The 23,833-nt window shown below is 40.7% G+C and overlaps 1 protein-coding gene across 1 annotated transcript in view; it reads left to right on the top strand.

Moving 5' to 3' along the window:
• rin1b (Ras and Rab interactor 1b) overlaps positions 1 to 23,833 on the top strand; it is a 35,680-nt gene that overhangs the window by 7,976 nt on the left and 3,871 nt on the right. Inside the window, exons 2-11 of the mRNA XM_061031884.1 lie at positions 7,758 to 7,901; positions 8,936 to 9,050; positions 9,292 to 9,364; positions 10,100 to 10,191; positions 11,466 to 11,650; positions 11,953 to 12,237; positions 12,855 to 13,407; positions 17,405 to 17,713; positions 18,574 to 18,705; positions 20,466 to 20,635. Coding sequence (XP_060887867.1) covers positions 7,758 to 7,901; positions 8,936 to 9,050; positions 9,292 to 9,364; positions 10,100 to 10,191; positions 11,466 to 11,650; positions 11,953 to 12,237; positions 12,855 to 13,407; positions 17,405 to 17,713; positions 18,574 to 18,705; positions 20,466 to 20,635 — 2,058 coding nt within the window. The remainder of the gene's footprint in view (positions 1 to 7,757; positions 7,902 to 8,935; positions 9,051 to 9,291; positions 9,365 to 10,099; positions 10,192 to 11,465; positions 11,651 to 11,952; positions 12,238 to 12,854; positions 13,408 to 17,404; positions 17,714 to 18,573; positions 18,706 to 20,465; positions 20,636 to 23,833) is intronic.

The following is a 23,833-nucleotide window of genomic DNA, read 5'->3' as shown; positions in this document are numbered from 1 at the left end:
TGGAGGAGATAGAGGCGTGGATGAAGAACAACTTTCTCAAATTAAACAGCTCCAAAACAGAAGCTATTCTACTTGGCACCCCACACCAGATCAGGTCATCCCCCATAACCACCATCACCTTTTCTGGCCAAGTCATCCACCTCTCTCCAACCGTCACAAATCTCTGCATCCAAATAGACCCTCAACTGAACTTTGAAGCCCACATTAAACATCTGTGCAAAAACTCATTCTACCACCTCAGAAACATTGCCAAACTCTGTCCTACACTCTCCCCGTCAGATGCTGAGAAACTCGTCTGCTAAAAGCAGCAATAAAACTCCAGGAGGCCACTGTACAATTAACATAAATTCCAATGAACAGATGGTAAATTCGAGGTTAAAAAAAACAACAACAGATAATCCCGTTCATATGTAAGCGTAGAAATTTGTTAGACAAAAAAGCCACTGAGGAAGGGCTTTGTCCTTAACATCTCTAGGGACATTTAAAAGAGGATATAAGCTATTGGAGTGCTATCCTGTAGGGCTTTCACACTTGACAAAAACTCTTGAAAAACTCCTGATATTTGCCGGAGGAGCTGTATGTTCGACCCCAAACAGCCAAATGAGCTGATGTGAGCCGTAGGATATTATCTGGAGAATTCACCTCGAGCCAATGGGAGGGGGTGGTGGTGACGTTTGTGTATTGTGACTGCTGCACGGTGAACAGACTGTCTGCATGTGACCGCTACAATCTCTGTGTGACGTTGTTTCCTCCTCTCCAGATCCTTGCTTGTGTTACTTACTCTCTAATGTTCGTCGCTTCGGATAAATTAATAGTAGAATATAATTGTTGGATGGAAATTAGAGATCAAATTTGGACTACAGCATCAAGCCAGGGTACAAGAACTTAAAGCAACATATAACAAAATCTTAAATCTACAAGATATCTAAAGAATATATAAAAAAAGAAAACGTTAAGCAAAAAATCAAATGAATAAATGTGTGATTTTTGTAGTGTTGGTAGTTGCCTGCTTATCAAAATCTCCAGATGGAAACAGCGTATGTAGGATGTGACAGTGAGCAAAGTGCACAACATCGCTGTCTGTTTTCAGTTTCACTATCAGGACATGCTTGTTGGCTGGAGGTTACACTGGTGGAGAAAAAAAAAATGTTGTGAAGACTCCGTGTTGCATCTTGGATGGAGAGGCAGAGGATGGAGATGGTGTGTAAGTCAGTGTGGAGGGAGTGGGAGAGGCTGTGGAGGATTCTGTTTCCTCCTCTTCCTTCTTCTGATGCTCTCTGGAGTCTCTGGAACTGATTCTGGTCTCATTTTATGTGTGTGTATTTCTGTGGATAAGTGGCTAAATGTAATGAACGTTGTAGGTGATTTATGACTGAGATATTTCCAAAGCAGAGAAGCAATCTTCAGTATACACCAGGGCTTGGTTCTACAAAAGTCATCCAACAGGATTAAAGCTATAGAATTACATTTTGAAATGGTTTTAATTCGGATAAAAACTCCAGTGATGTTCAAAACTTTTTTTGTTTTTACAATTGTGAGTTTTCTTCATAAAATATTTCACCAAAAAGCATCATGCTCAAACATTAAATATCTAATTCTAAGCATCTGAGGATCTCTCAGTTTGTGTTAAATTTGGCGCCCCCTGTGTACAAAGTATGTAGTGTGCAGTCCCCTTTAAAGGTCACATATTATTCTCCTTTTCAAGCACTTTAAATAAGTCTCAGAGCTCCCCAAAACATGTGTGTGAAGTTTCTTGTTCTGAATCCACTCTGATCCTGTATTTGATCATGTCTCTAAACCCTTCTATTTCAGCCCTGCTCAGAACAGGCTGTTTCTGTGTCTGTACCTTTAAATATGTAAATGAGCTGTGTCTGACCACGCCCCCTCTCTGGAAGGGGATGTTGCTCAGGCTTTCTCACTTCATGTCCTATTGATTACAGTGAGAAGGCAGACTCAGAGGGCAGAACAAACACCTAGCTGTGGGAGTGTCACCCACCTGGGGGAGGGGTTACTGCCCTTTGTGATGTCATGAAGGGAAAATCTCCAAACGGCCTGTTTGAGCACACATTTTCTGAAAAGTGGAGCAGGCAAAAGACGGAGAGGATGGACTTTTCTCATAATTGGGGGGTTTGTAGACAGGTAGGGACACATAATACTGTTTGAAAAACGTGGTGTACTTTGCATATGTGACTTTTGAAGCACTGGTAATTCTTAAAGTCTGTACCTGGATCAGGGTGATCCTATCCAGTTGTTCTTCAAACAGCCATGAAGAAAAGTGAGTGTGATTATTTGATCCTTGATTTAAAAAAAAAAAAAATTGATTATCATTTTTATTAGGATTAAATGTTTTTATGCAACTAAGCCCAGCAGCTTGAAGACTCAACATTTTGGACAAATCACCAAAAACAAAAGGGAAGATTTCCAATTCCCATTTTTCTGTGTCCTCAAGAGACCCGAACTGCTGCAGCTACAAGATGTCTTCAGTGTAAAGGCCATTTTTCTTTCTCTGTGCTCTTTTGCTCTCACTATCTCATCATTATGGCTCATCCACCCACACTGAATACTTAAGTTATTTTCATGTGGAGGTTGTTGGAAGGAATTCTGGGAAATGCAGGAAATCACTAACTCTAATATAAGTAGAGGAGGAAACTGAGACACAGTAAAGTATTTTTTAAAGGTGAAATCACCACACTTAAACATGCAATATATAGAATTTTATAACTATGTTTACATACAAATATTTAAATTAATTAAAAATGTACTAAACCTATGTCTGTTGAGTACTTACTTTACCTCTAAATATTTCCAACGGTTATCAAAGCCAGAGAAATCTGTAATTTTATAGTTTTAACGGGACGTGTCTTGTAGCTGCCGCCATGACAGACAGAATCTTTATCTCTATGCCGTGGAAACACCAGATGTAACGTCAAAGACCACTACACAAGGAAGCGGGAATTGCTACTGAGGTAGCAGAGAGAACCCCTGGTCTCATTAAAAACCCCTCGTTCCACTTCTTTAAACATCACACTCTAAAAGAGTTTCGGTTTATTTTCCTCCCCTGAAAATCTTCCACAATGTTCGTCAGCTCTCAGACGCTAATCTGTAGGTGTTCTTCTTCACAAACACCTGACACACTCTCCTCCAGACTCTCCTCTTCCTCTGCTTCACTGATACAAAACATGACAAAGCAGTCTTCAGGGAGCATCTGGTGGTGGCACAGAAATGTTGCAATTGTTTCAAAGAAAGGTTAATTCCCATGGGAGGGCGCCACTGTGCTTCTCTGCAGCCTGACTGGTCTCTGGTCTGGAGGTGGACAAATCTGGACTCCATGATGTTGTCCATCTGCAGCAGGCTGAGCTCCTCAATGAGCAGCTGCTCGGTGCCACTGATCTCTCGTCCTACACTGTTCTCCTGAACCATTAAAAATCTTCCTCCTTCCCTCATCTACAGACCTCCCTTTTTGTCTCAGATTTTCAAAAGACTTATCTCATGAAAAACAGTGTTTGTGTATACGCTTAACAGATACATGACACTGTGGTCTGCTGATTGACAGCTGGAGATGCTTTCTGCGTAATTCATCTTATTCTTAGCCTGACAGATTACATTTTTTTTACACCTTCAACATCGAGAGAATTCAACACTATGCCTACAGCTCCTGCTATACGTTTCCTCTGATCAGCTAAAAATGTCTTCAGTTAGCGTTTGACTCACTCCATCACTCCGTCATCATCATGTCGGTCAATCCTTTCTATGTCTACAGTTTAATCTCTCCTGGGAAAGGAATAAACAAGTCAGGTTTTTCTTTAGCAATCGTGATCTTAACAAATGCACGCTCACTCTCCCCACAAACTAGCCTGCATTGCATTGAAAACACAAAACCAGACTCGACCTTTTTGACAGTATAATGAGCCCTCGACCCACATTAGGGCTGGAGGCTTTGTCCACATTTTTTTTTAAAGCTCTGTCCCACTCTAGTTTTTCCTCTATGAGGGGATTCCCCTCTCTATAATAAGCAGGTAAGCGTAATTTAGGGTCTTCTTAAATGCCACTTTCAACTAAAATCCGCCACAGATTCACAGATGAGCTCAGCACTCCTCTTCCTCCCTCATTGAGACAAATCTTGCCCTAGCTGTCTCTTCTTCTGCTTGTGTAGGTCTATCCCACTAGGTTTCCTTTCCTGCCGCTGCCCTCAGGTGCAAAAACACCTTGTTAGTTAGCCTACACAGCGTACATCTCATTCTGCTTATCACATTTTCTGTCTGCTGCTTTGAACCGCAGCGCTGCAGGCTCACTGAAGTTTTGGATTTCCTAACCCAGCTTTAATTTAACAGTCTCGGCTTCTCTCATCTCTTTTTTATCGGGTTTCATCTTTTTATCTTTCTCTTCAGTTTCTCCCTCTCTGTGAGTCTCACTTTCTCGGAGGGAATTACATAAGTCTTTCTCTCTGTGTGTGTGTGTGTGTGTGTGTGTGTGTGTGTGTGTGTGTGTGTGTGTGTGTGTGTGTGTGTGTGTGTGTGTGTGTGTGTGTGTGTGTGTGTGTGTGTGTGTGTGTGTGTGTGTGTGTGTGTGTGTGTGTGTGTGTGTGTGTGGGCAGTGTTGCATTTTATGTAAGGCAGACCTGGAAATGGCTAGCAAAACACTAGGGTCCTGCTCTCTGGGATTTTTTATTCCTCTTTCTCTCTCTGCTTTTCTTATAGCCTTGTGTGGTTGGGTCATCGGACTGCGGATCTGCGTGGTGTTTGGCACCAGATATGCAATAGGGTGACTCTTCAGGCCCACTCGGAGTCACACTCAGATTCTTTTTTAAGAATAACTTAAAATAAGAATTTTTGGCTCCTAATTTAAAGAAGATTGTGCCTCTTGACTTGCAGTGCTCATGTGGAGTGTGTCTGTTTAATGTCCGAAGGGAATCGTTGACAGATAAAATTGTTCAAAAAAAATAAAAAAAATAATATAATAAAAAAATAATAAAAAATAATTGTAATTGCTGTTCTCATTTAGCAGAACCTGCTTCTAGTTACTGCAGTTTAAAAAAATTATGTTGACTGATTCTCAATACCAAATTTGGGGTAATTTCGGCATCACCCGATCTTTAATTTCACAAAGATGTAAACAAAACAAGCTTCTTCTTTCTAACAAAAGTTTGTTGTCTAATTGGCTGGCAAGCAAGAGTCATCAACTGTAACCAAGGAGCGTAAACAAAAATGTAGTGTCATGTTGTGCTGACACATGTCATGTCGAGCAGGGGCTCCCGGGGCTCATTGGCAGCAGCCGCCATGCTGGAAATGCTGTCTCAGCCTAACTTTCAGTCAACCTAACGACAGGCCGAGAGCTGGAGCTGAGGGCGGGTTTTAAGCCGCTTTACAAACCGTTACATTGCGCCCACCTGTCAATCAGGTCAGCTACGCACCTAAGGTTAACAAGTAACGTAAATAAAGTCAAAACGGATATGTTAATGTGTTGTTTATTCAGAGCTAAAAAATACACTAGAAAAGTTACCCAGTTATAAGTCTCACCTGTGCTGAAAAGGTTTTGAACCAATACCCCTAATACACATTTATGGCATGTGTTGCTAACATGCTAAATTAGAAAAACATTAAAAAAAAAATCTGTCTTAATATTAGTAAAGTATTGAAAGCTTTTTTCAGCCATCGAAACGAACCTGTGATAATTATATAACATGGATGTATTCCTCTGATAGATATCTGCTGTACTTCGTATCCCCTCTAACATTACCATTGACTGTAAATCATCCTATAGTGCAAATAACCAAGGTTTTTTTTTTCCAGAGAGGAGGGGAGAGTTATGTAATAAGTGGCAGGAGGTGATGAGAAATGTGAAAATTCAAATGTGTTATTGAATGAAAACAATATTCATAGTGTTTCCTCTGATAACGCTGAAACAGGTTGCTGCATCTTATGTCGGAGCAGCACAGTCATCGCTCAGAAATGAACTTTGATGCTCTGATGGGAGGGAGGAAATGACAAATAAAAAATAATGGCATCACTTCTTATTTTTTGTATTTGTTTTTTTTCCAAAAAAGACATGAAACCTCTCTAGAAATATAACACCTCTGCACCCCGGAAAAAAACAAAAACTTTAAGACAATGTGTGAGCGTTTGTGTATCAGTATGTGTCAATACAGTATAAATATGTGTTTGTGTGCATGTTCGTGCATGCACGCGCATCTCCAACTTGTCAGAGAAAGGGTGTTTCACTGAGTGGGAATGCCTGGTAGGATGTGTAGGCCCAGGTTGCCATGGCAACCATCTGCTGCTACGCTCACCAAGCGTTTTGCCAGCAGCCCACACAGTGTGACATCCAGCAGCAAGATGATCTGAGAGAGAGCGAGAAAGTAAATCTGTGATTGAATGCTCAAATTAAAAGGGCCAAAATGCAACCAAAACACAAAGTTCCCCCCCCGGAGTGATTGTTCATTTAGTGCACGTACAGGTGCTTTACCGTGAAGTTTGAATACAAGGAAATGAATCGTTCATAAATACATTAATAGTCCCTATAGTGAAGGCAGGAGGAGGTGAAGTGTGCAGCATTCAGAGCAACACAACAACGCCTTCACCACTTATAGAATGAACAGAAGGATGTAAAGCTGCTTTAAAATGTTTTAACTCAATATGGTGGAGGAGTTTCTTGAAGCCAGCAGGTGAAGGTTAGATCTCTATGAGACAGGAAGCCCTCGGCAATACACAGACAGAATGCCCTCCATTTTCATCTGAAAAAGATTTGAAGTTGAGATGTTTGTTAGAATTTGTGTCCCTTAGTTGACATTTGTATCTGTAGAGTTGCTTTATGTCTCTTTGGAGTTTTGTGTGTGTTTTTTATAGTGTTTTGTCTCTATGGAGTTTTTTGTCTTACACTTTTTAGAGTTTTATATGTCTGAAATTTGTATCTCTTTTAAGTTTTGTGTCTCTTTGGAGTTTGTGTCTCTTTGAAATGTTGTCTCTTTGGAGTTTTGTCTCTGGAGTTTTTTGTATCTTTGAAGTTTTGTGTTTTTTTGACGTTTTGTTTCTTTGAAATTTTATTTGTTTGAAGTTTTGTCTCTTTGGGGTTGCATTTCTATGAAGTTTGTGTCTCTTTGAAGTTTGTGTCTCTTTGGAGTTTGTGTCTCTTTGAAATGTTGTCTCTTTGGAGTTTTGTCTCTGGAGTTTTTTGTATCTTTGAAGTTTGTGTCTCTGAAGTTTTGTCTCTTTGAAGTTTTATTTGTTTGAAGTTTTGTCTCTTTGAAGTTTTATGTTTCTGAAGTTGTAAAGTTGTTGTTGTTTTGTCTTTTGTCAATGTTTTTCCTTAATATTTTTCCCGATTTGCAGTTACACTAAAGAATGAAGTAACTTATTTTTTACTGAAATGTATTCAAGCTCATCACATTGCAAAGAAAAGTATTCTCTTTTTGACAATAGTTCTGTGCTGGTCTATGCAATAAATGCTCGCAGAATGAAATTGTGTATCTATAAGCAGCTACACATATGACATATTTAAAGACACAACTTCACTCTGTAAGTACACTTGTGTTGTGTGTGGGTTTCACTTCAACTCAAGGGTCACGGTCTGGGCAAAACTCTAAAGGAAATTGTAGGGCAAGCTAAAAATATACTCGATGTAGTTTACAAATTGCAGCCAGAGGACAACTCTTTGTCATTCATGTTTCACTTTTTGGATCTTTTTTCAAAGACTTTTTGGACTGCTGATAACAGTGATACATTTCCTGGTAGTTCGGTAGTAAACTTGTACTCTTGTTTTAGATGCAGGCGGTGGGCAGTACCCAGAAATGCTCTCATCGGGCCTTCAGCGTCCTGGATCGTCTGCTGATAACACATCCTGTGTGGCTGCAGCTGTCACTCAACAAAGACTCCGCCCTCTACATCCTGCTCAGAGAGCCTGTTGGGGTATGTGAAAGTCAAGTATTTCAAGACATATCAGCTCAAAGAATAGTGGAATACATTAATAACTTTAGAACAGACGAAAAAGTGTGCTTTTTTAAAATCTTATCTTAACCATGTTTCCAAATAAACCTGGTATACTTAATGTAGCAAGTTAAGTTAGCTGAAATACGTAAGACTTTTGAGACTGTTTAAGCTTTAATTTTCAGTTGTTTATTTCCTACAAAGATTTGCTTTAAACCCTCAAGATAAAAACCAACTTGTTTACATTAATTTGACTTTTTTGTAATCTAAAAACTACAGCTCATTTGAGGAATTGACAGCATACCTAGAGCTAAGGTTTATGGGAATTAGCTGGTGATTGCTAATAACATTTAATATTTCCATAATGACGAGAAAAATAACTATTTGAAAACTTTCTTAGTCTATTTGTGAGAGTGAGATGAGCAAACTGATAGTTCTGTCATGTCTTTGGGGGTAATTACACAGCTCAAGTCAGAAGAAGATTAGCCTAGCTTAGCATAAGACCTGTTAGCTAACATGCCTATATCGAAACTTCAAACAAAGCCCTGAACCAGCAAATTAATAGTTCGCTGTTGAAGATGGTGTTGCATAAAAGGCACACAAATGGACAATTTGTGATTGCATTGGGAGAATACTGTTAATGTTTTAAACTATAGGCTGGCTCCATGCATTAGAGGCAAACATGAGACATCCTACATTTTTGAAATCTTCATTTATGTCACAGATCATCCCTTTGATAAAATAATAGCAGCTTCCACTCACCTCAATCCAAAAAGTGCATATAAAAACACAAAGACTGACATGAAACACAGAATATTAAGACTAAAAAGGCCAGCTGGACTGTAAGGAAACCATTTTCTGGCTTTCGTTTTGTACTTTACATTGCTGTTAACACCATCTGTGCTTTGTCCTTGAAAACCTGTGAAACACAAATATGTCTTTAAAAAAAAAAAGAGAATTACACCCTTGTGCTTTTTTTTTTTTCTTGTTTCCGTGCTGGTGGTTGGTGCTCACAGACCTTTTTGGTGCGAAAATGCAGCTCCAGCCAGAGGAAGGTGCTGTGTTTTAGGGTGACAGCCGATAAAAGTGCCTCCTCTGTAAAGGAGTGCTTCATCTGTGAGGAGGACTCCAGTGAGTATAAAACAAGCCAGATTAGCATGTATTACCCACCTGCAGCTACAGCACTACACATAACACTACAATTCTCCGCTCACTGTTTGTACTGCAGTGCAGGTTATGCACTTACATTGGGTAAAGTAGTGTGGGACAGAGACGATTGGTCCTCTACAGGATTTGCAGCTGACATATTCCTTGTTAGATTTGAACAAATCTCCATAGCTGTCAATCAAAACTCTGTCTGTTTTATAACCAGCATTCGCCTTGGAGAGCTCAGCACTCAGCTTCCCTGACCTGTGTCGACTCGTGGCCTTCTACTGCATCAGCAGGTGATGTATTTTTCTTAACTGATACAAAAAACAACAAAAAAAACCCTGTCCCGTTTTGCTGTTTTTCAATATTTTCTGTTGAATTATCCAGTGTACGAATTTTGCATCCAATGACACACATGTCCGCCAAAGTATCACACCTATTGGGTGCAGGTCCAGTTACATGTAAAAACATTAATTTGCCCTATGTGCAATGGGACACTTTTCCCCAACCAAAATATAACACCCTTTTGGCTTTTGGGACTTTATTACTGACACCCACTGAGCCCCGAGGAACTCTTCTGTCCAACAAACATTTTACAACCATTTGCAATTGGGGAAACTTTTCGGCATCATAAAATTTTACTCCCACTTGGCACATTACTTTTGTCCTGCAAAAACATCATCCCATTTGGTGCCTTAGGGACATTTTTGTCAAAAAAAAAAAATATATACTCACTGGGCACCAGTTAGAGTTACTTTGTACTCCAAAAGTTTGGCAAACTTAGACAGTCGATGGTGGCCTTAAAGACATTTTTGTTCACCAGAAATTGATCAGCACTGCACGCTGTATGTCTTCTCTTTGGGGATTCTGTTCAGTATATGTGTGTTGTATTTTCTAACAAACAACTTTACTTGACCTCATTTTAACTTGCTAATAGGTATGAAATGTAGAAATGAGATGTACAACAATCAGATAAGCATGTCCATGTGTACTTAGGCCATGCATTAAACCTGATTGTTTCTTGCCTGCAGAGATGTGTTGCCCTTCCCACTAGAGCTACCTGATGCCATCGCTAACGCCACAACACACAGGCAGCTGGAGGCCATCTCACACATGGGACAAGGTGCAGTGACTGAAGATCTCTCGCCATTATTGACATAAACTTACAAAGTACTTTAACTTTACGAGGATTATCCCTCCAACACAAGCAATTTTCCACTGCTAGAATTAATAGATTTTGGATGAATCGCCATGAAATGTATGAAAATCAGTCTTTTTGTATACATTTTTTCCATGCCAATAATGCTAAATGAAAAGTAATGGGAGTACTAATTATTACAATCTGAGGCTACATCAATGAAGATCTATTTACATCCCCATTAGCCTTAACGTTTCTTTGTTTTAAATGCTGGTTAGCTATTTTTAAACTGATGCTGTGCCAAACCAAGTCAGTAATGTAAAAATACCTTCTAAACATCAACATATTAGGATTTTCATTGTGGGCTTGGCAACATGATGATATCAACATTTAGCTTAAAGCAATCAAATGCTAGCCTCAAAGAGCTTCCGCATGGTGTTACCATTTTTAACGAATAATTCTCCATTCTACACGGCCCCGCAAGCCTCAGGTAAATATAAAAATAATTTTGTAAATTCTTTCCAATCGTTTACAAATCCATACAAACAGTTTACAAATCTGTGCGTGCGATCTACAAATCCATACGCACAGATTTGTTAACTGTGGGAGCGGACTTGCAAATGGATTTTTCTTATTTTCTTACCTGAGCCGTCGGGGGCTAAGTACTACGTTACTTTCACATTGCACCCTTAACTCAAAGGCAATGCTATCAGTGTAAGTATTAACTGTCTAGTAGTTGTTTTTTTTCTTTCATATTACGTCTCTGGAGAAAATATAAGAGCAAGGAGAGTGATGTTGTATGGCCTCTCTTCAGCACCATATTGCAAATGTGAGAAAGTCATGAAGGAATAGCTGACTAAAGTAACTGCCAAGTGACTGCCAGCTTGCATCTATTTTAGCCCGGTAGCATGTACTGATGCAGCTCCGCAGCATAGAGTGAGGTGTGACTTTGAGACGACTAAAAATGACACAGAATGTACCGCTGACTGCAGCTCAACAATAAAACATTTTCTCGACATGGTTTTGTGAAATCAGACTGCTCTGGTCACATTGAGGCAGATTATATACATTTTACAAATCATATTTTATTGCTTTTTGGTGTTTTCTTAAATATGTCCTCTAGCTCTTAAGAAAGTTTTGCATTGCAATTTAAGACATCAACATATACCTTATTAATTTGAGAAGATTTGCTTTCTACTATAATTGAATTTCTAACCAAAAGACTACCCAAACTTTCTTCTTGTTACCTCTCACTCTAGATTTCTGGAACGGGCCGAGTGCTTCAGAGATCCAAAATGGACCAGTGGACCCAGTTCCATCAACCAGCGGCAGTAGCCAGGGTCCGAAGACAGTGACCCTGGACCAATGTACCCTGTTGACACAGGGCAGACAGGGCAAACTTTGCTTTATCAACCCGCTCTTCCTACAGCTGGAGGTTACCAAGGTCAGTCATGATGGGAGTGTTGTTAAATCTCCTGAGTGCCTGAGCCTTTATAGGGCGTCAGAGATGATTGATCAGTGAAAGTGAATAGAAATGTGTTCTTCAATATTATTGCAAAGTTTGTGAACTTTTTCTAAGTTCAGCGCGTCATCTGTGCTCTTGATATATATTCTGAAATGAGTGCTAACAAAGCTGCTGTTTACCGCTCACTGTAACCTCACTTACAGTCCAAAAAGCCTTGAAAGTTCTCGCCTTGAAAGACAAAGAACTGACTCACCGACTCTTTTTTAAAAAAATTTCTACAGCAGCCGCAACTCGTAAACCACAGTGCCTCCAATAAACGGCACCGCTTCAAGCGCAGCATGCGGCTCCGGCTCTCTGAGTCCTCCATGAATCTGTCGCTCGAGGGGATTGGCTCCTACTCCCCTCCTTCGTCCTTGGACAGGCCCACGGAGTCGGATATGCTGCACAAGGCCGGCTCACACCATCAGAGAAGAGTCCACCCCGGGGCAGGGGTCCTGAGGAGAACCCCTGCTGTGTCACCTGGCTCTGCAGAAGAAGAGGACGTGGTGTCTGTCCATGTGCCACAAGTAATACGCGCTAACATCTTCATTAGTTACTAACACAGTGGTTCCCAAGTCCCTAAAAGTGTCACAAGCAAGCATAACTTTTTTTATAAGTTGCTTTTAAATTCTAACCGTAGCTTGTAGTTCCCATTCCACCTGCTTTCTACAATTCTACAATTCACTTAGCAGATGCTTTTATCCAAAGCGACGTACATCAGAGAGTAAGAACAACACAAGCAAGGATCTAGAAAAAAGGGAACAATGTCAGTAAGAGCAAACGATCAGCTTTGAGTCCGATTGGACACACAGGTGCTGACAGGAAGTGACCAGAGCCAAAGCACAACATTGAGGGCAGTTCTTGAGAGCTCTAATCAGTATAGAAACCATCTTATAAGTCGTCGTTATCAAACAAAAACCATCGTCATTACCATCATCATCATCAATAATATGGAGACCATCATCATTAAGTTAGTAGGTATTCATGAAAGAGCTGGGTCTTTAGCTTTTTCTTAAAGGTGCAGAGATCAAATGTAGTTTATTTGCTTTATTGACTGGAAATCGAAATGCCATCATGATGTATTTTCTATCTGAAATAATCTAAATTTGCATGTTGTAAAATGATCTCCTCTGTTCTTGTGAAGACATCTACAAAGAACGAGGAGTCTCCACAGCCCCAGCAGGCCGCCCGAGCAGCGGGGCCAGGCACCGAGGTGTCTGCTCTGGCCCTGGAGCGCCGCCCGGCTCCGTCCTTGGCTGAGCTCGACAGCAGCAGCTCCTTCAGCAGCATGGACGAGGACAATGACTCAGATTCGGATCCAGAAAGCGTGGCTCGATCCCACACTTACATGTACCCGCGCCCGCCACTGGTGCGCGCCAGAGGCCGCGGCGGGCTGCACCGCATGAGCGAGGCATTCGTGTGCTTCTTTGCTCCTGATAAGCGGCTGACGCGACTGGTCGAGGAGCTGTCCAGAGACAGGCGCTCGTCCTTTGGCAGCATGGTTCAGGACTTCCTCCTTGCACAGAGAGAGGTGCTCAAAAACATAGCTTCCTCCTCGTCCTCGTCATCATCCCGCGTGACCTCAGTGCAGCTCCTGCAGGGTCTGCGCCTGTTTTTGTCCCAGGCACGGTGCTGCCTGCTGGACAGCGGAGAGCTGGAGCCTCCCATTGAGACACTTGTGCCAGAGAATGAGAAAGGTAAACAGTAAAAACCTGCTCACAACACAAAACTTCTCACAGCAAGTTCAGACAGATACTTTTGAACCGAGGTGCACTCCATTAGCTTAGCTTACGTTCGCTAGTATTGCTTACTGTTGGCACTGATTTTTATTTTTGGGCTTTTTGTGCCTTTAATGGAGAGATAGGACAGTGGATAGAGTTTGAAATCAGGGAGAGAGAGAGTAGGGAATGACATGCAGGAAAGGAGCCACAGGTGGGACTTGAACCTAGGGCTGGGAAATATATCGAGTTTTTAAGATATATCGATATATTTTCAAACAAGATATAGGGTAAGACGATATCGTTAATATCGATATAGTTTATGTTGCATTAAAATAACGTTACAGAGGTGCCAGGTCACCTTTTTCTCATCTCACTGATGATGACTGACTGTCTGTCTCTCTTAACCCTGCTCCTCCTCTCTCTCTCTTTTATTCTATTTAAGGAACATTTTTATTTTATAATATTACTTTTTAAATTCACAAAAAGGTAGTTTATTTTTCCATGTGTTTTCACTGTTAATAAAATACATATCGATATATATCGAGTATCGCCATTCCGCTAATCAATATCAAGATATGCGTTTTGGTCCATATCGCCCAGCCCTACTTGAACCTAGACCGCCCGCTTGGAGGACCAAGGCCTCTATAGATGGGGCGCAAGCAAAAGTTCCCTGCAAAACCATCTCAAGCCCTTAACCACCAGTCCATAATAGAAAAACCAAGTAAGATGATGAATGTATCCTTAAGTGATAACTAAATAAGCTTTGTCTTTTCACCCATCTTTTAATTTTGAGAAAATATTCTTCCAATGACCAATTAAAAAGTATTCTTCAGTTTTTAATAATATTGCCACTATATGCAGCCATTACAAGGTGTAAACTCTCGTTAAAAACACGTGCCACAAAAATGTAAATGAACTCAATTTAGATCATTTTCTGCCGCTAAGACGTTGAACCAAAGTTACTGCGCGAATTCTTTAATTGAATTTAGCCGACTGTGCTGTATTACATTTTGAGCTTCTCCCCCTTTTGGATTTGTTCTCGTATCACATGGGTGATTGGTTAATCACGTCACAAATGAGGAGATGGTGATTGCAGCGGGGGACTGGAGGAGAGAGAGAGAGAGAGAGAGTGTACTATTAGAAAACACAAATTCAATAGAGCACGGTGCCAAAGGACGTAGGTCCATGGAAACAGACAGCCTTTCTGATAAATGGTGGGCTGTCCGGGCTTTAGTGAAAGGCACTGTCGACGCTAAGTAGTTTGCGTGGGGGGCCAGAGCCTCATCCAGTGGAGCTCATATTGTCTCTTGTATTTAGAAAACAGCATTAGGAAAACCCTGCCCCGACGCGCCCGCACTCGCATCCATCGCATTCAAAGTGTGATTCTTCTTCTTATTGTGAGGACGTCGCAGGGTGTTACTTTGGAAGGATTCTAGTTAGATCTTTTGACATAGTCCTGTGCGTAGGCTTTTCTTTTTTTGGTCTCCTTTGTGTGCGAGGCTGAGTGTGTTTCACAGGTGTGTTCGTGTGTAAATGTGTGATGATGGATGGTTGCCTGGCAGTGCAGAGGCTTCAGGGGAGAGCGCTCGGCCGCTGCCTGCCTGCCTTCCTTCCTTCCTTCCACCCGCCCTTCCTTCCTGCGCCGTGAGTCTGATTTATCTCGCATTGCGTCGGTGGGAGGCATTTGCATTTTTTTTTTTTTTTCTCCCCCTCGTTTATCATAAAAAGATATCACCGTCCCACGCTCACTTGGAGAGCAGCACGATTCAGGCAAGGGTGGGAGGGAGGGATAGAAATAGTTAGGATACTTTGGAAATGTAATCAGTTACAGATCTCTGGATAATAAAACAAAAGTCTGTTTTTTTTTTCTGCACTAGCTGGGAACTCACAAGCCTGTAATCACATTACATGTAATCTGTTACTCTCCAGAGCCTGCACAGGAGAGAGAGGGTTGCTGGGAGGAGGAAGGAGAGGGAGGTACAGTAGAGACACAGAGGATGGAGAGTGTGAATGATTAATCACAGGGGGTTATAATATAGTAAGGTGGATAAGGGGAGATGTGAGGGGATTATACAGGAGGGATAACATGAAGGATGGAGAGGAGGATATTGATGATGAGTGGAAAACAGTGTGCACTGGAGGATTGTTACCACTTAGTCAGGACTGCCCACTGACTGCAGGAGAATCACTGGGATCTGTGTGTGTTTCCACGTGTGCATGTGTAACATGTCCACGGGTTTGTGTATTACATATCATTGTTGTCAGGCAAAAAAAAAAAAAAAAAAAGTAAATCCAACATGCGAGCTTTCCAGTGGTTTTTACCTTCATGACACTGAATGAAAGCTGAGATGTGCGTGGCGAGGACTCCTCCACCAGCCGAACCAACCCGGCACTCCGATTTATTTTTACTTCACAATACATTTCAAGAAAGGGGAAAGTGTCCTGTAATTTACGGCGAAAAAATCTTCATACATTTCCCTTTTCGTCACACGAGGACACTTGTGGAGGGAGTGACAAGGGTGAGGGCGGGGGTTTGTAATGTTTGGGGGTGTGGCTTGCTCAGGTATTGTGGAGGCCTGTGATTTAAAGGCTTAGCGGCCGTAGCAACAGAGTCCGCTACGCGACGCTATAATGAGAATATTTGCCTTTATATCAATGCTATGTGTAATCCAATGGAATGACAACATCCACAAAAGAGAGGAGAACAACATGCTGACGAACAGAAAACAGAATGCAGACGTTTAATGACGTGCACGGAGATCGTAGTGGTCGCGTGCAGACACTTTAGGCAGTCTCTGTATATAAACGTCATTCTCTTCCCATTGGCTCAAATTGAAATCTCCGGAGTATATGCTGCCGCGTTCAGACATCAGCTCACTCTTTCTGCGGAAAAAGAGTTTCTGCTGTTTGCGTTCACACATAGCCTAAAGTCCCTCCGGGTAGCCAAATCTCCGGAGTTTTTCAGGAGATTTCCGTATGTGTGAAAAGGGTTTTGGTGACTTTTATAGCAGATTTTTATATTCAAAACAATCCTCCTTCATCTGAAACTGTCGACTGACCCAGACGACCCAGTGCATTAGAATTTTTCAACCCAGCAACATATTAGATTGAGTTATTCAACAACCACGTGCATGGGTTATATTCAACACAGCATGAAGGTTAAATGTATTCTCTAGATTGGATTATTTAAACGACACAGTCCATGGGAAATATTCAACCAGCTTAGGGTTGAATTCACCCTCTAGTTTTGTTTATTTCAGCAACACAGGAATCATTAATAAATGTCAAAACTCAGCAAAACCCAGTGGTCTGTCCCACCGAGAAGCAGGTTTCATAGTCTCATCCGTACCTTAAGTCAATTATTCCTTAATTTAAATGTTAATTTTAAAAGTAAGCCCAGAGAAGTGGAACATACCAGACAAGAGAAGGTTTGCAAACTAAACAGAGATAAGGAAACAAGGCTTAGAAACAATGCAGTCCTGGAGTGCCCGGCATGTTATTCCAGTGATGGAAATGTGTGAATCCTGTAGGATGTTCATAATTTGGGATTTCCCAATTCTAATAACACGTCTTCTTGAAACTCACACAAGACGGGACATAAAAAATTAACCTGTACGATCTGATGCAATCCAACACAGCAGCCTTGCAATAAAACTGTGAAAACCAGGAAAATGTGAGATATTTCCAGTCTGAATCAGAAAGTTTCCAATGAAGGCATGTTTTCTTCTGTGCTGCTTAAGTTTGTTCTTATTGTTTGGATGTACTCAGTAAGTGGTAGAATGAAGCCATTTTTATTTTGGACTATTATTCATCCTTCAATTGCAGTTACCAGCATACCTCTCAAGGCCTCTTGCCATCACCTCTAGAAATGTAGACACATCCTCAACTTGAAAATGATGAAATAAGCTGAAAACCCACAAGAAAATTCTTTCTAAAAAAGAAATGACTCACAGTTTCGTCCCTCTGTCCTTAGATCTGGCGTTGGAGCGGGCCATGTTCTCCTGCGTGCTCAGGCCTCTGCGGTCCCCCCTCGATAAAGCTCTGGTTGAGTTGCACAATCAGGACGGCTCCAGCCAGCGTCTCAACCAGAACCTCCTTCACCTGAAGGGAGACGCAGCCATGGAGCGGCTCGGTGTGAGGACCGGCGTCCCTGACAGCCGCGAGGTGGAGAGGGTGAAGCAGAAGCTCGTCCTGATGCAGCGTACGCACTCACCCATCGACAAGGTGCTGCTTCTGCTGCAAGTGTGCAAGTGCGTCCACAAGGCCATGGGGTCCTTACACGGTGAGACCAAATACTTAAATGTAGAAAACTCGAAATATTTTATTTGCTGTACCACTTTTAATCATTTGTTGCTGCTCGAAGGCCTCCCTGTATGAGGGCTGAAGGTCAACAATGTTTTCAAGGGAAAGTGTCTTGTCACCTTTGAAAGCTCTACACTCCAGACATATTGCACCTTTGTGATCTGCACTAGACCTGTCTGCTTTTCATCACGACCTGATTCTGTGGAGCCGATGGCTGGAAATGAATGCATCATCGTGACTGTGCAGTTGAATTAGCTAGAGTTTGGAGTTGGTACCCGATGACTGCCTCATTTCCTCTGTCTAATTTGGAAGCCAAACAAGGCTAAATGTAATAGTTCCCAGGCAGGAACAGATTCTAAAGTCTTTTCGGGGACCGAGGCAAAAATCAGTTGGGGGGGCCCCTCCATCCAGCGTTCATCAGCATCATGTCTGCCAGTGTCCCGACGCTTACTCCTCTTCCTCTTTTCTAATTTTTCTCTCCTACAGACAGAAAATTCATCTTCATCTTACTTTGTTGGGCAGCAAGAGTCAGATGGGGCCTCCTTAGGGAGGTTTGCGCTACTGTCGTTGCAAAATTTGTACATTTAGGGCAGCTGCTTTGGGTTTAAGTTTGTCAACCCTCAAGGGGCCCCCCTACTGGTCTGGGGCCCGAAGCCCTGCCTGTTCACAAGCAGCGCCTCTGTTCCCAGGGTTGGTTTTGGGAATGTGTTAAGACTTTTTCTTTCAATTTGAATTCTGAGATTTGGTCCAAATTGGTCCAAAAGTTAAAAAAAAAAAAATCTTTTCTTTCTTCACATATTAGCATACCCTTAAACTCTCCTCTTCTCATATGTTTTCCAGGCCAGGAAGTAAGCTGGGATGACTTTCTGCCATCACTGTCGTACGTGATTGTGGAGTGTAACAGGCCTCACATCCTGATCGAGGTGGAGTACATGATGGAGTTGCTGGAGCCCTCCTGGCTTGGAGGAGAGGGTATGACTTCAACTTTAACTTCTGACGTTGCTTGTTTGGAAATCGTGGCGTGCTTTTACTTTGACATCCAAAATATCTTTCAATCAGTAAAAAAAAGTAATGGATCATTTTGTCTCTCTGTGAAGAAGAAATGTTTACCAGTAGCAGTGATAAACTGTGTTTTGCATCAGTACTGTCAATAATACATTGGATTTTCAAATGTGTAACAACATTCAATATAAAGTTAGTAGATAGAAAGATTCTCTTCAGCTAATAAGTTAAAGTAAAAGACGTCCTCAACCTTCAGTGGCTCAAAACTTCACTTCGACCTGGATTATTATTGGAAAACAGATGAAGCAGCATTTTCTTAATCAGAAGTAAATAAATATAAAGAGCCTAATCATCCTGAAGGCAGGACATTAATATATGACTGTGCTAACACACCACCTTTAAACTGCTCCTCAAAGGAGGAATGGTTTGAATATAGTTTTTCTTTTAAAAGAGCTTATGATGCTGGCTATCTTAAAAACTGAGTGAGATCTCACATTTTATTTTCTCGTCTTATTCCAAGACACTGCAAAGAAAAACGAGACTCCAGCGAGCTCTCGTATATGTATCAATTGAAGGTTCAGGTTCACAGTCCAAGGTCTTTGAAATGTCTTACAGTTGCCTCATTCATAGATCCACGCTGTAATCCCAAAAAAAAAAGATGAGACATGTGGGAAATGCAGTTTCATTGATAAATTATATATAGGTATATATATACTATATTATATATATATTATAAAAATGCATTTTTATATTGTCGAGCATGTCTAGTTCTTAAATCAGTCTGAATAAGCTCTGACAATAGAAAAAAAACAAAATTATGTCACATACACATTTCATAAATCTGATCACCACTTTGCCATAATAAGAATAAGATGATTAATTTATGGGATGTACAAAATAAATAATTATTATTATTAACATGGAGTCTGTGCAAATCAAAGAACTCGACGTTAATTTTACAAACAACTCAAAACATTAAAAAAAACCTTTGATTTCATTCTCAAACAGTGATAATAACAGAATTATTGTTCCATCTCCCTACCAGTGTAGAAATGTTGCTTTTTAGACAGTTGATGGAGAAAATCATTTGACTGTGTTGCTTTGAGCTGTGCCTGTGAAAGACATCCTTGTAGAAATCCTTGAAACCTTCAGTGGCAGCCCACTTTTGCGCTTAGCGATGTAGTTGGAAAAGGTTCAGAGCCCAATTGGGACACTGTGACCACCTGCAGCCGTATGAGTAAGAGCATTAACTCAGATGAAGACAAGGCACTGAATGAACAAAAATCAGAAAAATCAGATATTGGTCTCCTGAAAGACATAAGTGTGACATAATGCAAGATCTCTGAATTAATGCTGAAATCATTTTCTCAGTTCAGGCTTGTTTGTCTTCTGAATAGTCTGAATTGGTTGCAGACCTCTAAGTCTCAACGGCTGACTTTTGCTGTGGAAAAATTTCTGATTTATTGCTCTGGGGAGTCCTTTAGGAGAAATAAATCAGACCCAAATATGACAAAATGAGCAAAAAGTGATTTAGAGTTTTGTCTAATAAGACCAGTATCAGCAAAAGAAGAGGATCTTAACAAGTCGATACCAACAAGGTCTAATCTAAATATTAACTTGAGACTTTTGTTTACTACTCCGAGGAATTAAGCGGAACAGTATTTGATGCAAGGTTTGGTTTTTAACCAGTTGTGGTCTTTACCTATAACTCTGCTTTTCTTAAATTCCAGGTGGGTACTACCTGACTAGTGTTTATGCCAGCCTGTGTCTGATCCAGAGCTTGGACAGGGAGCAGCCGATGTCGGGCTGCCTGACTCCAGAGGCTCAGGAGGCGCTCAAAGAGTGGAGCTGCAGACGAAGCCGAGAAGCCCAGAGACAAAAGGAGACCCAGCAGAACCAAGTAGGTGTTTCCCAGATGTTGCAGATGATTGTAGTACTATACACCACAGAAACACAGGCCGTATTATAGTAATGTGTGGGCTTGTACAGTGATCTACTTTATAGCTGCCACACATAGCTGCCCAGTGTGAAGTGGTGATTGATGAGCAGACAATAGGAACTCCCGCTGATTATGCAGTGAAACATTTCTATGGGATACTCTCCACTGCGCTGTGCGATTGACGTAAAAGTGAAACAAAATCAGACAACTGAACTGCTGTGTTTGCTATGGTATGTGTGATGAAACAATATGTTGGTGAAAATGTCAAATGTCCTCTTACAACACTCTTTTTACTTTTAAAAAACTGTTTCTGCCTATAAGAGCGTTTGCTGATTGGAGAAATGATTACATGCTAAGTGATGCTGGAGGAGCAGAGTGGTGCAAAGCGGTATAAAATATTTGGCTGGAAAGCAAAATGGGTTTCAGGTGTCTGAATGTGGATCAAACAACTTATGTAATGTGGTTAACAGCTGTGGTTCCTTATACGCCTTTATTGGAGATGTTACCAACAGGGGCTAAATAGTGTTTCCTAAATGTTTGCTCGAGGGGGTTGTTCTTTGTTTATTTGTATTCCCATTAACTGTCACTTTGGCAACCAATCCCTAGGGTGGTCCTATAATGTTTAAGAGGGAGCTTGGGCTGTCTTTCTTAGTAAAAGTAACCATGAGAAAAAGCTTAGAAATTATCTGTTACAACAAGGACTGTTCTCAAAATGTTACTTTAAAGAAATAGTAAATTATAAACTTCCAAATGTGCTTAAAGCCTTGAAACTTAGAAATTGTCTGTTAAAGGCTTTATATGCGATTTTTTGATCCAGCAGATGTCGCCCTTGAGCACCAGCATGAAACCAAAACAACTTGCGGTGCGTTGTTGTGTTAGCATGCTAATGCTAGCGATCTTTATCATGCTCGTATCTTCACACTGCATGTAAATTTACCTGAAATGAGCGTGATCTAGAAACACAGTTAAGCAGTGAGTACAGTATGTTATTCTTCTTTTCTCTAGTCCCTCAATTAAACAACTTTTTTATACACGAGGGGAGGAGTCAGCCGGCCGTGCGGGCGATGTAAACAAAGTGAAGATAGGACTCTGAAAACTCTGAAAACATCACAGACAGTGGGACTCGGGTGTTACACCCATTGTAGACAGTCATGACTCACAGAGTTATTTTCAGAGGATGTACTTGATTTATATTATATTTAAGTGTGAAAAATCACATAGAAAGACTTTAAAGTAAAGTAAAAAGACATTCTGTAGAATAATGTTTAGTGTTTCACTGGGTGGCCTTAATGTGTACATCATAGCCCACAACTTTCAAATGTGTGTTTAGTCATGTTTTTATCTTCTCTTCTCTGTGGTAACCCAATTCATTCAAAAATATGTTTTATTCATCTGTATGAGTGGAGTATCCAAAGCTTTCAAATAAATGTACAAGATAAATGTAATGTACAACAAAATTAGCTTCTAACTGTTGTGGGATACCAGTGGAGAGTCTAGAGTCTGCTGGGGCCCTAAGCAAAAGTCAATCAGGGGCCCCTCCAACCAGCGTTCATCACCATTGTGTCTGCTAGTTTCCTGACGCTTACATGTCTTCCTCTTTCTCCCTTTTTTTTTTCACTCCCAGACGGATAATTCCTCTTCATTTTCCTTTAGTGACATTCATTTACATATGTTGGTTTTTAAATCAAAAATGCATACCACGCTATAGAAGGCTAACAAGAGGGAGGCCATGTCTACCTATGAATGTATTGACTATACCGTCATTGAACAGCCTAGTTAACGGCCCATTGTGGAGAATATTGATTGTCTTGTGTATTTTTTTGATAACAACATGTCTATGAAACCCTTTTCAAATCTTGTACAGACAACCACCAGAAACGGTTCCGGAGCTAATGGCGTTGTTAGCTAGCTAACATTACTGTTAGCTAGGATTTGGTTGAACGTTTCAATTGATAGCAGCTAACATTAGCATTAAACCGACTCTTTTCTAACGTCACTTTTTCATAATGTTACATTAAACTATAAATTCCTTGCTAATGTTAAAGTTAGCTAGCTTACAAAATGTTTGCTAGGTACTTTTCCAAAGCAAAAGTTAGCCGTTGAGCCTTTGAAGTCTGTAACCAAAGACTATAATGTAAAATATTGTTTAAAGACTTTATATGTGATTTTTCACACTTAAATATAATATAAATCAAGTATCTCCTCTGAAAATAACTCTGTGAGTCATGACTGTCTACAATGGGTGTAACACCCGAGTCCCACTGTCTGTGATGTTTTCAGAGTTTTCAGAGTCCTATCTTCAGTTTGTTTACATCGCCCGGACGGCCGGCTGACTCCTCCCCTCACGTATAAAAGTTGTTTAATTGAGGGACTAGAGAAAAGAAGAATAACATACTGTACTCACTGCTTAACTGTGTTTCTAGATCACGCTCATTTCAGGTAAATTTACATGCAGTGTGAAGATACAAGCATAATAAAGATCGCTAGCATTAGCATGCTAACACAACAACGCAGCGCCAGTTGTTTTGGTTTCATGCTGGTGCTCAAGGGCGACATCTGCTGGATCAAAAAAAATCACATATAAAGCCTTTAACCTTGAAATATGGCCTGATATTCCACCAGATGTTCAATTCCCAGCTCCTGAACAGTCAACAATTGTCAAACGATAAGGCTTTCTGAGATCCTCTACAGTTATCACACAGAACAGACGTCTGACCATTAAGGAGAAATTAGATGAATTTGACAAGAAAGTGTATTCTCACTCAACACATGTTAAAGCTGGAAAGACATGGGGATATTTAGATAACAGCCACATATGTGATTGTGCCTTGACTGACTGACTGACTGACTGACTTTAAACATTAAAGAAGGAAAGATTAAGAGTCACAATCTGATTACAACCGATGAAGGACACATTTGAAAATGTTACCTATCTATCTATGTTGACAGTTATACCTGTGGATATGTTCAGTCCTGTTGAATCATGTATTCAAACTGAGTGAATTTAATTTTTCTGATAAACTGAAGTGATTCTTTACGCACTGGGGATAAAACCTTCGATTTCATACAATGTATTTTGGTAGACCAATCCGTATATTAAAAAACTATATTAAGTAGAAGTTCAAGCAGCTACGACAGTAAATGTCACAACTGTGAAAT

Source organism: Labrus mixtus, chromosome 23 (genome assembly GCF_963584025.1).
Source record: "Labrus mixtus chromosome 23, fLabMix1.1, whole genome shotgun sequence".
In the NCBI taxonomy this organism is placed as follows: domain Eukaryota; kingdom Metazoa; phylum Chordata; class Actinopteri; order Labriformes; family Labridae; genus Labrus; species Labrus mixtus.
The sequence above is the reverse complement of the archived record's forward strand: the minus strand, read 5'-3'. Positions and strand labels throughout refer to the sequence as shown.